The sequence below is a fragment of the Pongo pygmaeus genome, chromosome 3 (genome assembly GCF_028885625.2).
Source record: "Pongo pygmaeus isolate AG05252 chromosome 3, NHGRI_mPonPyg2-v2.0_pri, whole genome shotgun sequence".
In the NCBI taxonomy this organism is placed as follows: domain Eukaryota; kingdom Metazoa; phylum Chordata; class Mammalia; order Primates; family Hominidae; genus Pongo; species Pongo pygmaeus.
This window is the reverse complement of record NC_072376.2, coordinates 140,747,879-140,759,958: the sequence shown is the minus strand read 5'-3', so window position 1 is coordinate 140,759,958 and position 12,080 is coordinate 140,747,879. Positions and strand designations below refer to the sequence as shown.

Genomic DNA, 12,080 nt, shown 5'->3' with positions numbered 1-12,080 from the left:
CATTAAATTTACAACTAGTGCTTCCTTTAGTCACCCAGAGAGTATGAACTTGGGTTGCATGAATACAACGTCTAGCCCAATTTTTTCCTCCCTATTCTGCTCAGCACAACCAGAAAAACATTCTGTTTTTGTTGTTTTTTTTGTTTTTTTTTTTGAGACAGAGTCTTGTTCTGTCACAAGGCTGGAATGCATTGACGTGATCTCCGCTCACTGCAACCTCCACCTCCCGGGTTCAAGTGACTCTTGTGCCTTCAGCCTCCCGAGTAGCTGGGACTACAGGGACGCGCCACCATGTCCAGCTAATTTTTGTATTTTTAGTAGAGATGGGGTTTCACCATGTTGGACAGGATGGTCTCAATCTCTTGACCTCGTGATCCGCCCACATCGGCCTCCCGAAGTGCTGGGATTACAGGCGTGAGCCACAGCACCAGCCAGAAAAATATTCTTTATAGAGTCCCTTAGGGGAGTAGGTAGGAAACAAGTTTAGTTCGTCCACTGTAAGTGTATTCTTTTGGGGTATCTTTTTTTTCCCATAGATTTTTGGGGAACAGGTGGTATTTGGTTACATGAGTAAGTTCTTTAGTAGTGATTTGTGAGATCTTGGTGCACTTTCGGGTACCAATTAAATGGGAAAAGAAATCCTATGGGAATCCACAATTTTGGCTGGTCCCTGAGTTTATGGTTTTTACCCGTTTTGGGTAGCTTCTACAAAGGGTCCTAAGGGTAAAACTAAGTTTCAGTACTTCACTTCTGTATAGTTTTATCCTGATAATAACTTACCTAACATATCTTCAAAGATTTTAAGCAGATATTTTCTTACCTATAAGTCTATCATTTTAGTAGTCTTCAGCAGTAAATATATGCCAAAAACAGAATAAAGCCTTTACTCACTCTTTGGTCCAGTTCAACGTAGCTTCTGGATCCACCAAAACTCTTTTTGCAGAGGTCAAAAACGAGTAATAAACTGCCCTATCAATTTGGCATACTTTTCATTCCTATCTAATTCAACCTGTAAAGTTGCTGACACACCTGATTATTCTCTTCTCTTAGAGCCAGCTTTTGACTTCCACAACAACACACTTTCCTATACAACTCCTATATAATCATTCCTCAAGGCTCAGATGAGACGGGTCTTCTCACTTCTATATTTCCTCTGCCACCTGTTTGTCTTAGCCGACCAATTCATCTTCTATATGGACAGCCTCTTAACTGGATTTCTTCTGCCCACTCTTGTCCCTGTACAATCCATTCTGTGCCGAAACAACCAGAGTGATCATTAAAAATAAAAATTAGATGTCACAATGCCTTTGCAAAACCTAAGGTACTGCATTTGAACTTTAGATAAATTCCACATTATTTAACATGGTGCATAAATGATGACTCCTGCCTATTCATCTATAATTAACATTTTATATAATACCGTAGGCAAACTGACCTTTTTTCCAGTTCCTCAAATACACCAAATTCTTTCCTGCCACAGATCCTTGACATTTACTGTTCCCTTTTCCTGGAATACTGTTTCCCTACTCTGTGCTTGGTTATGTCCTACTTCCACTTCACATTTCACTATTACTGACTTTCTCAGAGGCCTTCCCTGACTACTCAATGAAATAGCATCCTGTTTTTTTCTTTTAGAGTATTTATTGTAATTTGTGATTAAGTACTTATTGTGGGTTTATTTTTAAGTCTGTTCCCCCAATTAGCTGTAGGTTCTAGGCATGTAGAAACCCTATTTGTTATCTTCTCACCCTGTGCCCAGTTTCTAAGCAGTGTTTGGCACATAGTAAGCATTCAATGAGTATATGTTAAATGACTGATTTCTCTCCCTTTAAGCAGACCCACAGGAAAAGTACAAGTCTAATGAGATACTACATGTAGAAGACAGAATCAGAACCAAAATGGATGAGTTAAATGATGGGAATGTACATAAGAATCAGGTCAAAGTAAGACATATCTGCAATTATAATGGTTAAAGTTATATAAGCCAAGATTACTTTCCATGAATATTTAATGAATAAGATCAGCACATGCCTCAAGAACTCAATACATGGCTTTTAATTATTGTTGTCTACAATTTAAGGAAATAATCACCTACAAATAGAATGTTTCTCAAATTGGCTTACAAATTTGTTACTTGGAAGACTGATAACATTTTCCCACAGAACAAATATTATACACAATGGTTGGGTTCCTTTGGTTAATACATAATGTTTACTCCATAATTTATTTATCCACTTCAACAAACATGAATTGAACATTTCTTTGTGCCAGAAACTATTCTAGCACTAGAGATACAATAGTAATGAACAAAATAGAAAAAAATCCTATTGTCACTGGTACTACATTCATGGTTTTTTCTCCAAGAGAATAAAAGTAAGTAAAATATATAGAATTACAGATAATGATATATGCTATGGTGAAAAACAAAGCTGGGTAAAGGGATAGAGAATGGGGGAAGGATAATTTTAACTGATTATTAGTAGAATGTACTAGTATGTCTGTTCTAAAAGGATTTAAGATATGTATTACTTACAGAACCTAAGTATTACAAATAAAATAGCAATGCTTAACACTAGGAAAGACTTTCAACTGAGAAGCATTATAAAAACACACTTCCTTTCCCACAGTAGTAGGACAGGCAGAGAACTGCTCAGGCTCTAAGTCACATAACAAGCTATCATAGCCTGAGGCAGGTCCTCCAAGAAGGTAGTGGTTACAGAAGGCTAAAAGCAGTACTGGGGATTCCAGGAAGAAAAGAAATGAGGAGCCAAGAAGGCTAGCACACTTCTTGTTGATGATATGAAGCCCCATCGACAGGCAGTCTCCTCTACTCAGCCACTAATTGGCTAGCTTTTCTTCCTACAACTTTATTTCCAACCAAGATCAGTTTCCTATTTGGCATATAATGTTATATAAATTTCCCTTATTACACCCTCTCCTGAAAACAAATATTTAACTATTGGGGCTTTTCTGATAAACTTAATAGCAGAAAAAGATCCCTTTTATCCCCATATCTGTACCATTATAATTCATACTGAAGGAATGCAGATACCTAATAAACTATTCTGGTTCTCTATTTTACCTTAATAACTAGGATAGGAACCAGGATTTGGGGTGAAATGCAAGAAGTTAAAAAAAATTAGGACAAGATTGTAAAAAGTAACCCTAGCACCACAGTAATGACTAGACCAAGAGAGACAATCATCCAGTTTAGTCATTTATAGTTTGTCCACAACCATTTCCACTACCTTAGATCATGCACCATAGACTAAGTGGGGAAAACAGAAAGAGGCAAGAAGAGTGCTCTCTAAAGCCACTGGCTCATACAGCTGGGGTGATAGCCAGGTAAGTAATGAACATATAAATTAAGCCTGTCCACAGTAACTTGTTTTTATTCTTTCATATGAGAAAGGGCGTTCTTAGTATTTTCACCTAAAAAAAAAAAAAAAAAAAAAAAGCAAGGGTTTAAGTCAGTGAGCGCTAATTTTCTTTTGTAATTACGGTATTCATCACGCTGTTACTTTCATAAAATGATTCCTCAGGTGGTAATTATCAGGTATATTTCCAGGAATTTTTCAAGTTAAATATAATGTATTTATATTCAACATTTCATAAAATAGAGCCTCAAGTCTAAGAAAATATAAACAGCAACATACAATCAAAACAAAGCATCAGTAGAAAGATGTTGGCCAGAAACAATTACCTTTATGGCTGTGTGTTTGTTTTCATCTTCTTCCATCCATAGATCCTGTTCATAATAATATAAGCCATCATTGATAACTTTAGCAAGTTCAGATGTGATTTTTGCCCGAGACATGTGGGTGCCTGTTCGATCTCCTCCAGGATGTTTTTTCACATAAGGTGGTGTCTGAGTTACAATCAAAATCTTGTTTAAGTCTTGGTCATCAATTTCATAATCTGAATCATTATCAGACCAATCAGTAAATGTGTTTTTTCGTCCTATTTGTTCAATCTCTTCATCAAACAAAAAATCAAGTTCTTCTTGTTCTGGTTCTTCTGAAGAACATAGCTGATTTAATGACCCTTCAGGGACAGACACTGATTCCTGAAGGAAGAAATTGGTAATTTATATAAAAAACTTTCTATCATTTTTAAATTAAATGTCATAAAACAGTGTTGCAAGTAAGTAATATCAAGCTTTTATGCTCAATTGCTAGTTTAACAGCCAAACTGTAAAAGAAAATCAAGTGAGTATTATTTTGGCCCAGTAAATTTAAGACTAAAGAAAAACACAAAGTTGAATAAAGAAAGGATTACATTAAAGACTCTTTTAGAGTTGGAATAGTCTTAATCATCCATTACATTGCACTGATTCATTTTACTGATTAAAACAAAGGCCTAGAGATATGAAAGTATTTGCCTATGATTTCATAATTATAAATAGAACCAATTATCTGGTTGTGGATTGCTGTAATCCCAGCTACTCGGGAGGCTGAGGCAGGAGAATCATTTGAACCTGGGAGGCAGGGAGGTTGCAGTGAGCCAAGATCGCACCATTGCACTAGAGCCTGGGCGACAAGAGCGAAACTCTGTCTCAAAAAATAAATAAATAGATAGATAGATAGATAGAATCAAGGTCTTCTGATTTTCAGAGTCAATGGTCTTCCCTATTCCGAACCTTTTTACCTCACAATGATAATAACATAGTTTCTGAGCTAATCCCTCTACTCTATCCTCATCCCCATTCTACATGGCCCAGTTTTCATGTCAAATTCATGCTAATATTCAGCATATGTTAAAATGTCTACCCCTCAGGCCAGGTGCAGTGGCTCACACCTGTAATCCCAGCACTTTGGGAGGCTGAGGCGGGTGGATCATGAGGTCAGGAGTTCAAGACCAGCCTGGCCAACATGGTGAAATCCTGTCTCTACTAAAAATACAAAAATTAGCCAGTCGTGGTGGCACGCACCTGTAGTCCCAGCTACTCAGGAGGCTGAGGCAGAAGAATTGCTTGAACCTGGGAGCCAGAGGTTGCAGTGAGCCGAGATCACACCACTGGACTCCAGTCTGGGAGACACAGCGAGACTCTGTCTCAAGAAAAAAAAAAACAAAAACAAATTGTCTACCCCTTCTATAGAACTTAAAACAGCTAGGCCAGGTGCAGTGGCTCACGCCTGTAATCCCAACACTTTGGGAGGCCAAGGTGGGCAGATCACCTGAGGCCAGGAGTTCAAGACCTGCCTGGCCAACATGGTGAGACCCCGTCTCTACTAAAAATGCAAAAATTACCCAGGTATGGTGGCGCGCACCTGTAGTCGTAGCTACTCGGGAGGCTGAGACAGGCTGAGACAGGAGAATCGCTTGAACCCTGGGGGCGGAGGCTGCAGTGAGCTGAGATTGTGCCACTGTACTCCAGCCTGGGTGACAAAGCGAGACCCCATCTCAAAAAAAAAAAAAGAACTTAAAACAGTTGTCGGTTTACATTAAAAGTGTAACCTTTTAGATCCTAGATCTTATAATATGTAAACTAGTTTAAAACTCCCAACAGAAGGAAGTAGTTTCTCCTTGGTGTTACCTTCATTTTTCATCCTCTGGCCTATTTTACTCTTCAGTTCATGTTAACTTCCTATGTCTAGGAAAAAAACAATTCCTCCCTTTCAAAATTCCCAATAATGTAAATCCATATTCATTTAGTCAGCTGATAATTATCTGAGTGCTTCCTCTGAGCCAGGCACTGTTCTAGGCAGGGACAGACAGCAATAAATTTAACAACAACTATGCCCTGATGGAGCTAACATTCTAGTAAACAGAAGGCTACCCAAGATGTTTTTACTAAAAAAAGACAAGTTGTAAAACACTGTGAATATATATTTTTTAAAACATTGATGATATATTTTAAACTATATACATTGCTTTTCACATTTGCAGGTACATGATAAAAGTCTAAGAGAATAAACAAACCGTTAAATTTGTTTTTTAATTTCTGAGGAAAAGACCATTATTAAGAGATTAGGGGTTGAAGATGACTTAAGTTTGCATGCTTATTTGCAGTAATAATACACAGTGCAAAGAATAAAAACGATAAATCCACATCAATACTGAAAACAAGTATTACTATCAGAAGATCAAAGACTTTTATGACTTTCTGGAAAGCAGAAAATAAATGGGATTGTATTGATAATAAATAAGAGCAGAGAAAACAGCAACCTAGAACTGATACAAAGGTTAAAGGGAAAGCAAAAGCCATTGATCCTGCCAGGGTCTAGAAAGTTTTGAGATGGCAGTTACAAGGAGTAGGAATGGACTATTGGATGGCAATCAAAATAGGTATTGGAAAACCAACTATAGAACACAGCTAGAACAGTCGATCCAATCCCTTTATCTCAGAATATAAAACTATATAAAGATCGCTCCCAACTAAAAGCCCAAGAATTACTTTCTAAACAAAATAAGATTTGACAAGAGAGGGCTCATGTTTTGTGTACTGGAGCTGAATAGAAGTTGAACACATCCTAGTATTATTCTGAACCTCTAAAATAGAGCTGGGGGGGAGGAAAACAAAAGGTAATTTCACCAGTGAATGAGATACACTAAGAAATTCTACATCTCAGAGAAAAGTACTCCTTTTTTTTTTAAGCAATTTTGGAGAAAAAGAGCCAGCATCCCTGTTCTCTGCCTAGGTGTTCAAGTCCATAGGACATTTTCACTTACCAAGAACGTGCAATCGGCTGGGTGCAGTGGCTCACGCCTGTAATCCCAGCACTTTGGGAGGCTGAGGCAGGTGGATCACCTGAGGTCAGGAGTTCAAGACCAGCCTGGCCAACATGGTGAAACCCCTTCTCTACTAAAAATACACAAAAAAATTAGCTGGGCATGGTGGCAGGTGCCTGTAATCCCAGCTACTTGGGAGGCTGAGGCAGGAGAATCGCTTGAACCTGGGAGGCGGAGGTTACAGTGAGCCGAGATCACGCTGCCATTGCACTCCAGCCTGGGCAACAAGAGTGAAACTCTGTCTCAAAAAAAAAAAAAAAAAAAAAAAAAGTGTGTGCAATCATACCTCACATTAAACTAAACAGCCCACTAGATGAGCAGATTAGATCAAACAAGAAAACCATGCCAATTTACTAATATTAATATGAACTATCAACCAAAAATCACCAGATATTAAGAAAGCATTCAAAAAGCAACCAAAACAATGATGGAAATAATGAAAGTATCAGAAGAGAACTTTTTTAAACACCCAAGGCCCAGTATTTAGATGATCTATCAAGGAGGTCCAACATCAGATGAAAACAGATACCAGAAAGTGGAAATAAAAGAAACATTAGTTTCCCCAAAATGAAGGACAAGAATACTCAGCACAATGCATAAAAATAGACCTGACTAAGCAGGGCGCGGTGACTCACGCCTGTAATCCCAGCACTTTGGGAGGCTGAGGCGGGCAGATCATGAGGTCAGGAGATCAAGACCATCCTGGCTAACACGATGAAATCCCGTCTCTACTAAAAATACAAAAAAAAAAAAATTAGCTGGGTGTGGTGGCAGGCACCTGTAGTCCCAGCTACTTGGGAGGCTGAGGCAGGAGAATGGCATGAACCCGGGAGGCGGAGGTTGCAGTTAGCTGAAATCGCACCACTGTACTCCAGCCTAGTGACAGAGCGAGACTCCATCTCAAAAAAAAAAAAAAAAAAAAAAAAAAAAAAAAAAAAGACCTGACTGGGCACGGTGGCTCATGCCTGTAATCCCAACACTTTGAAAGACTGAGGTGGGTGGATCACTAGAGCCCAGGAGTTCAAGACTAGCCTGGGCAGCAAGGAGAAACTCTGTCTCTACAAAAAAAAAAAAAAATTAGCCGGGCCTGTTGGTTTGTGCCTGTAGTCCCAGCTACGTGGGAGGCTAACGCAGGGGAATCGCTCGAGCCCAGGAGGCAGAGGCTGCAGTGAGCAGAGATCGCGCCCACTGCACACCAGTCTGGGCAAAGGGAGTGAAACCCTCTGCCAAAAAAAAAAAAAAAAAGATTTTCTGTTTAAAATTAGACCTACACCAAAGCATATCATCTTGAAATTTCAAGAGTTGGGGATGAAGAAATGATCTTAAAAATCTCAAGTGAGGCCAGGTGCGGTGGTTCACACCTGTAATCCCAACACTTTGGGAGGCCGAGGCCAGCGGTTCACCTGAGGTCAGGAGTTCAAGAACAGCCTGGCCAACATAGTGAAACCACGTCTCTACTAAAAATACAAAAATTAGGCCAGGTGTGGTGGACCACACCTGTAATCCCAGCACTTTGGGAGGCTGAGGCGGGTGGATCACCTGAGGTCAGGAGTTCGAGAACAGCCTGGCCAACATGGCAAAACCCTGTCTCTACTTAAAACATAAAAATTAGCTGGGTGTGGTGGCGTGTGCCTTTAATCCCATCTACTCTGGAGGCTGAGGCAGGAGAATCGCTTGAACCCGGGAGGGGGAGGTTGTAGAGAGCCGCGATCACGCCACTGCACTCTAGCTTGGGCAACAGAGTGAGATTCTGTCTGAAAAAAATAAATAGATAAATGCAAAAATTAGCCGGGTGTGGTAGCAGGTGCCTGTAATCCCAGCTACTCACGAGTCTGAGGCAGGAGAATCTCTTGAACCCAGGAGGTGAAGGTTGCAGTGAGCCAAGAGCACACCATTGCACTCCACTCCAGCCTGGGCAACAAGAGCAAGACTCTGTCTCAAAAAAAAAAAAAAAAAAAAAATCTCAGGCCAGGCATGGCAGCTCATCCCTATAATCCCAGCACTTTGGGAGGCTAAGGCAGGCAGATCAGGAGGTCAGGAGATCCTGGCTAACACAGTAAAACCCCATCTCCATTAAAAATACAAAAAATTAGCTGGGCATGGTAGCACACACCTATAGTCCCAGCTATTCGGTAGGCTGAGACAGGAGAATCGCTTGAATCTAGAAGGCAGAGGTTGCAGTGAGCCAAGATTGCGCCACTGCACTCCAGCCTGGGCAACATAGCAAGACTCAAAAAAAAAAAAAAATCTCAAGAGGAAAAAAAAATCACTTGATAAAAAGGATGTGAATGGACTGACTTTCATAAGATGACAAAAGGAACCAAGATGACAAAAGGAAAATGCTTTTAGAATTCCAAAGAAAAATGATGTCCAACAAAGATTTGTATACCCACTCTAGAATGTTTTTAAAAGATCACTTTTTTAAAAGTATATTAAAAATAATGTCAATAACTGAGCTACCTCAACAGTTATCTCTGAAATATCTAGGCCCCCAGAACCTAAAGCCATGTTTCCTCCAGGCCAGATCCTCAGTCTGTAGCATCAGAATACCATACATTTCAGATATACTGGCATTCTTTGGCCATAAAACTACACAGTTCTCCTTACACTGTTAAAACCAGCTACCAGAGCCAATTTGCTGGTCCTCCACGTCACAATCCTCTCAATACCTTCCATCCCCTTTAGAGAGCTTACTTTCAACATTTGAATCTTTTGAGTGGCATTCTCCCCAAGTTTATTTTTAGTGAACTTTTACTTTGAAATAATTATACATTCAGATACAGTTGTAAGAAATAATAGAGATCTCATATATCCTGGTTTCCCCCAATGTTAACATCTTACAAAAATATACTACAACATCCCAAATAAGGTATTGACTTTGATATAACTCAATCTTAGCTTATACTTCCCCAGTTTTACTTGAACTCATTTGTGATTTAGATCAAAGCAATCCTATCACATATGTAAGTTCGTGTATCTACCACCAGTGAAAAATGCAGAGCAGTACCACCACAAAGATCTCCTATTTCTCTTTTTATAAATATAACCATCTCACTCCCTTATGTACCCTCCACCAAAAATTCAATTTTATTTTCCTTTTGCGCATTAAATCACCAAAACATATATAACCCAGACATATAAATCACCAACACTTATATAAACCTTATAAATAATTAACATGAGTGTAACTTCAAAATTTATATATTTTCTGGCCAGGCCACAGAGGCTCACGCCTGTAATCCTAGCACTCTGGGAGGCCAAGGCAGACGAATTATTTGAGGACAGGAGTCTGAGACCAGCCTGGACAATACGGTATAATCCCGTCTCTACCAGAAACACACAAAAAAATAGGTGGGCATGGTGGAGTGAGCCTGTAATCCCAGTAAGTCGGGTGGCTGAGGCACAAGACTCTCTTGAACCCAGCAGGCAAAGGCTGCAGTGAGCCAACATGGCAGCACAGCACCCCAGCCTGGGCGACAGAGCGAGACTCTGTCTCAAAAAAAGTCATATTTTTTCAACTTTATAAAAAACTGAAATATTATTCAAGTTAAAATTAGTCACAAGTAGAAAAACCAAGACAAAATTCTTTTTCTTTTTTGTTTTTTTTTTGAGACAGGGTCTCACTTTGTCGCCCTCCCTGGAGTACAGTGGTGTGATCATGGCTCACTGCAGTCTTGACCTCCTGAGCTCAAGTGTTCCTCCTGTCTCAGCCTCCTGAGTAGCTGAGACCACAGGCACATTCCACCAAAAAATTAGCATTCAGCTAACTTTATGAATTATTTGTAGAGACAGGGTCACCCTATGTTGCCCAGGGGGCCCCGAACTCCTGGGCTCAAGCAATCTTCTGCCTCGGCCTCCCAAAGTGCTATGATTACACGAATGAGCCACTGTGCCCAGGCTCCAAAATTCTTAAATCATGTTCAGAAATAAAATATACTTTAAGGCCGGGCGCAGTGGTTCACGCCTCTAATCCCAGCACTTTGGGAGGCTGAGGCGGGCAGAACATGAGGTCAGGAGTTCGAGACCAGCCTGACCAACACGGTGAAACCCCGTCTCTACTACAAATACAAAAATTAGCCGGGCATGGTGGCTCACGCCTATAATCCCAGCTACTCGGGAGGCCAGGGCAGGAGAATCGCTTGAACCTGGGAGGCAGAGGTGGCAGTGAGCCAAGATCGCGCCACTGCACTCCAGCCTAGGCGATAGGGCAAGACTCCATCTCAAAAAAAAAAAAAAAAAAAAAAACACTTTAAAAATTGATACAACTTATTTTCCTCATAGAATAACCCATAAGTGTCTACTGAAGGCCAACAATTACAAATTTAAAATTGTGCTAAACTTTTCCAAATTTTACATATGTACCTAACAAACATAAAATGCACTGACCTTATACTCCACCCAGGGTATGTCACACTTTACTCAGTCTGTAACAACTTACCCTCAATTTCACTGGGGCTGGCTGATGTCTTTTTTTAACTTCTATCCAAGGTTCTGAGTCCAGGTCAGGCAAACTGGTAGACAAACCTCTAGACATTGCTTGAAGAATACTTGTTTCACTGTTTTTCTTTGGGCTCAATGGGCTTCCAATTCTTGGAGAATTTGGGGCAGACTCTAAAATTTTAAGTTAGTTCTATAGTTAAAATGATAATGGCTTTTCTTACTTATAAAATACATTTCATTTTTTCCTTAACTGGGGCTTGATATTTTTTCACAAAAACATGATCAGTCTCAACTGTAAGCTTTCCAGTGATTTTCAAACCTGAAGGGCTCATAAGATTTTACTCAAAAGTGAAGCCACTGAATAATTAAAGAATGTCACCAACTCTTACACAGACAACTACATTCATGTAAACTTCTCAAAAATATCAATGAGTCACTTCCTAATTATGACAGTACAACTATTAGGAAGTCAAGTTCTCTGAAAAATCTTAGATTAAAATCTATAAATTATAAGGAAATTATGGAATCTCAGTTGCTATTAAGCCATAGTTAAGCTAAATGCACATCTTATTCAAGGTAAAATTAGTCTCTTGTTCTACTAGGGTCTATACTAAAGCCATTATTACTCCTACTTTTCACATTTCCTTGGTTCAGCAAGGTTTGCCTACTGCAATAAATGCAGTGTAGTCATTTACTACTTTGGCTCATACTGAAATACTTTAAAAAGTGAAATGTCGACCGGCCTGACCAACATGGAGAAACCCTATCTCTACTAAAAATACAAAATTAGCCAGGCGTGGTGGCGCATGCCTGTAATCCCAGCTACTCAGGAGGCTGACACAGGAGAATCGCTTGAACCTGGGAGGTGGAGGTTGCAGTGAGCCGAGATGGCGCTATTGCACTCCGGC

At 39.8% G+C, this 12,080-nt stretch overlaps 1 protein-coding gene across 8 annotated transcripts in view; it reads right to left on the bottom strand.

Moving 5' to 3' along the window:
- Positions 1 to 12,080, bottom strand: part of LARP1B (La ribonucleoprotein 1B) — a 157,665-nt gene that overhangs the window by 93,532 nt on the left and 52,053 nt on the right. For all 8 annotated transcript variants that reach the window (XR_010126134.1, XM_054485092.2, XM_054485090.2 and 5 more), the window contains 2 exons: positions 11,171 to 11,343; positions 3,704 to 4,066 (listed from right to left, as the gene is read on the bottom strand). Coding sequence is in view for 7 of the 8 variants with exons in the window: in XM_054485092.2 (XP_054341067.1) it covers positions 3,704 to 4,066; positions 11,171 to 11,343 (536 nt within the window). In the remaining variant the exon portion in view is untranslated. The remainder of the gene's footprint in view (positions 1 to 3,703; positions 4,067 to 11,170; positions 11,344 to 12,080) is intronic.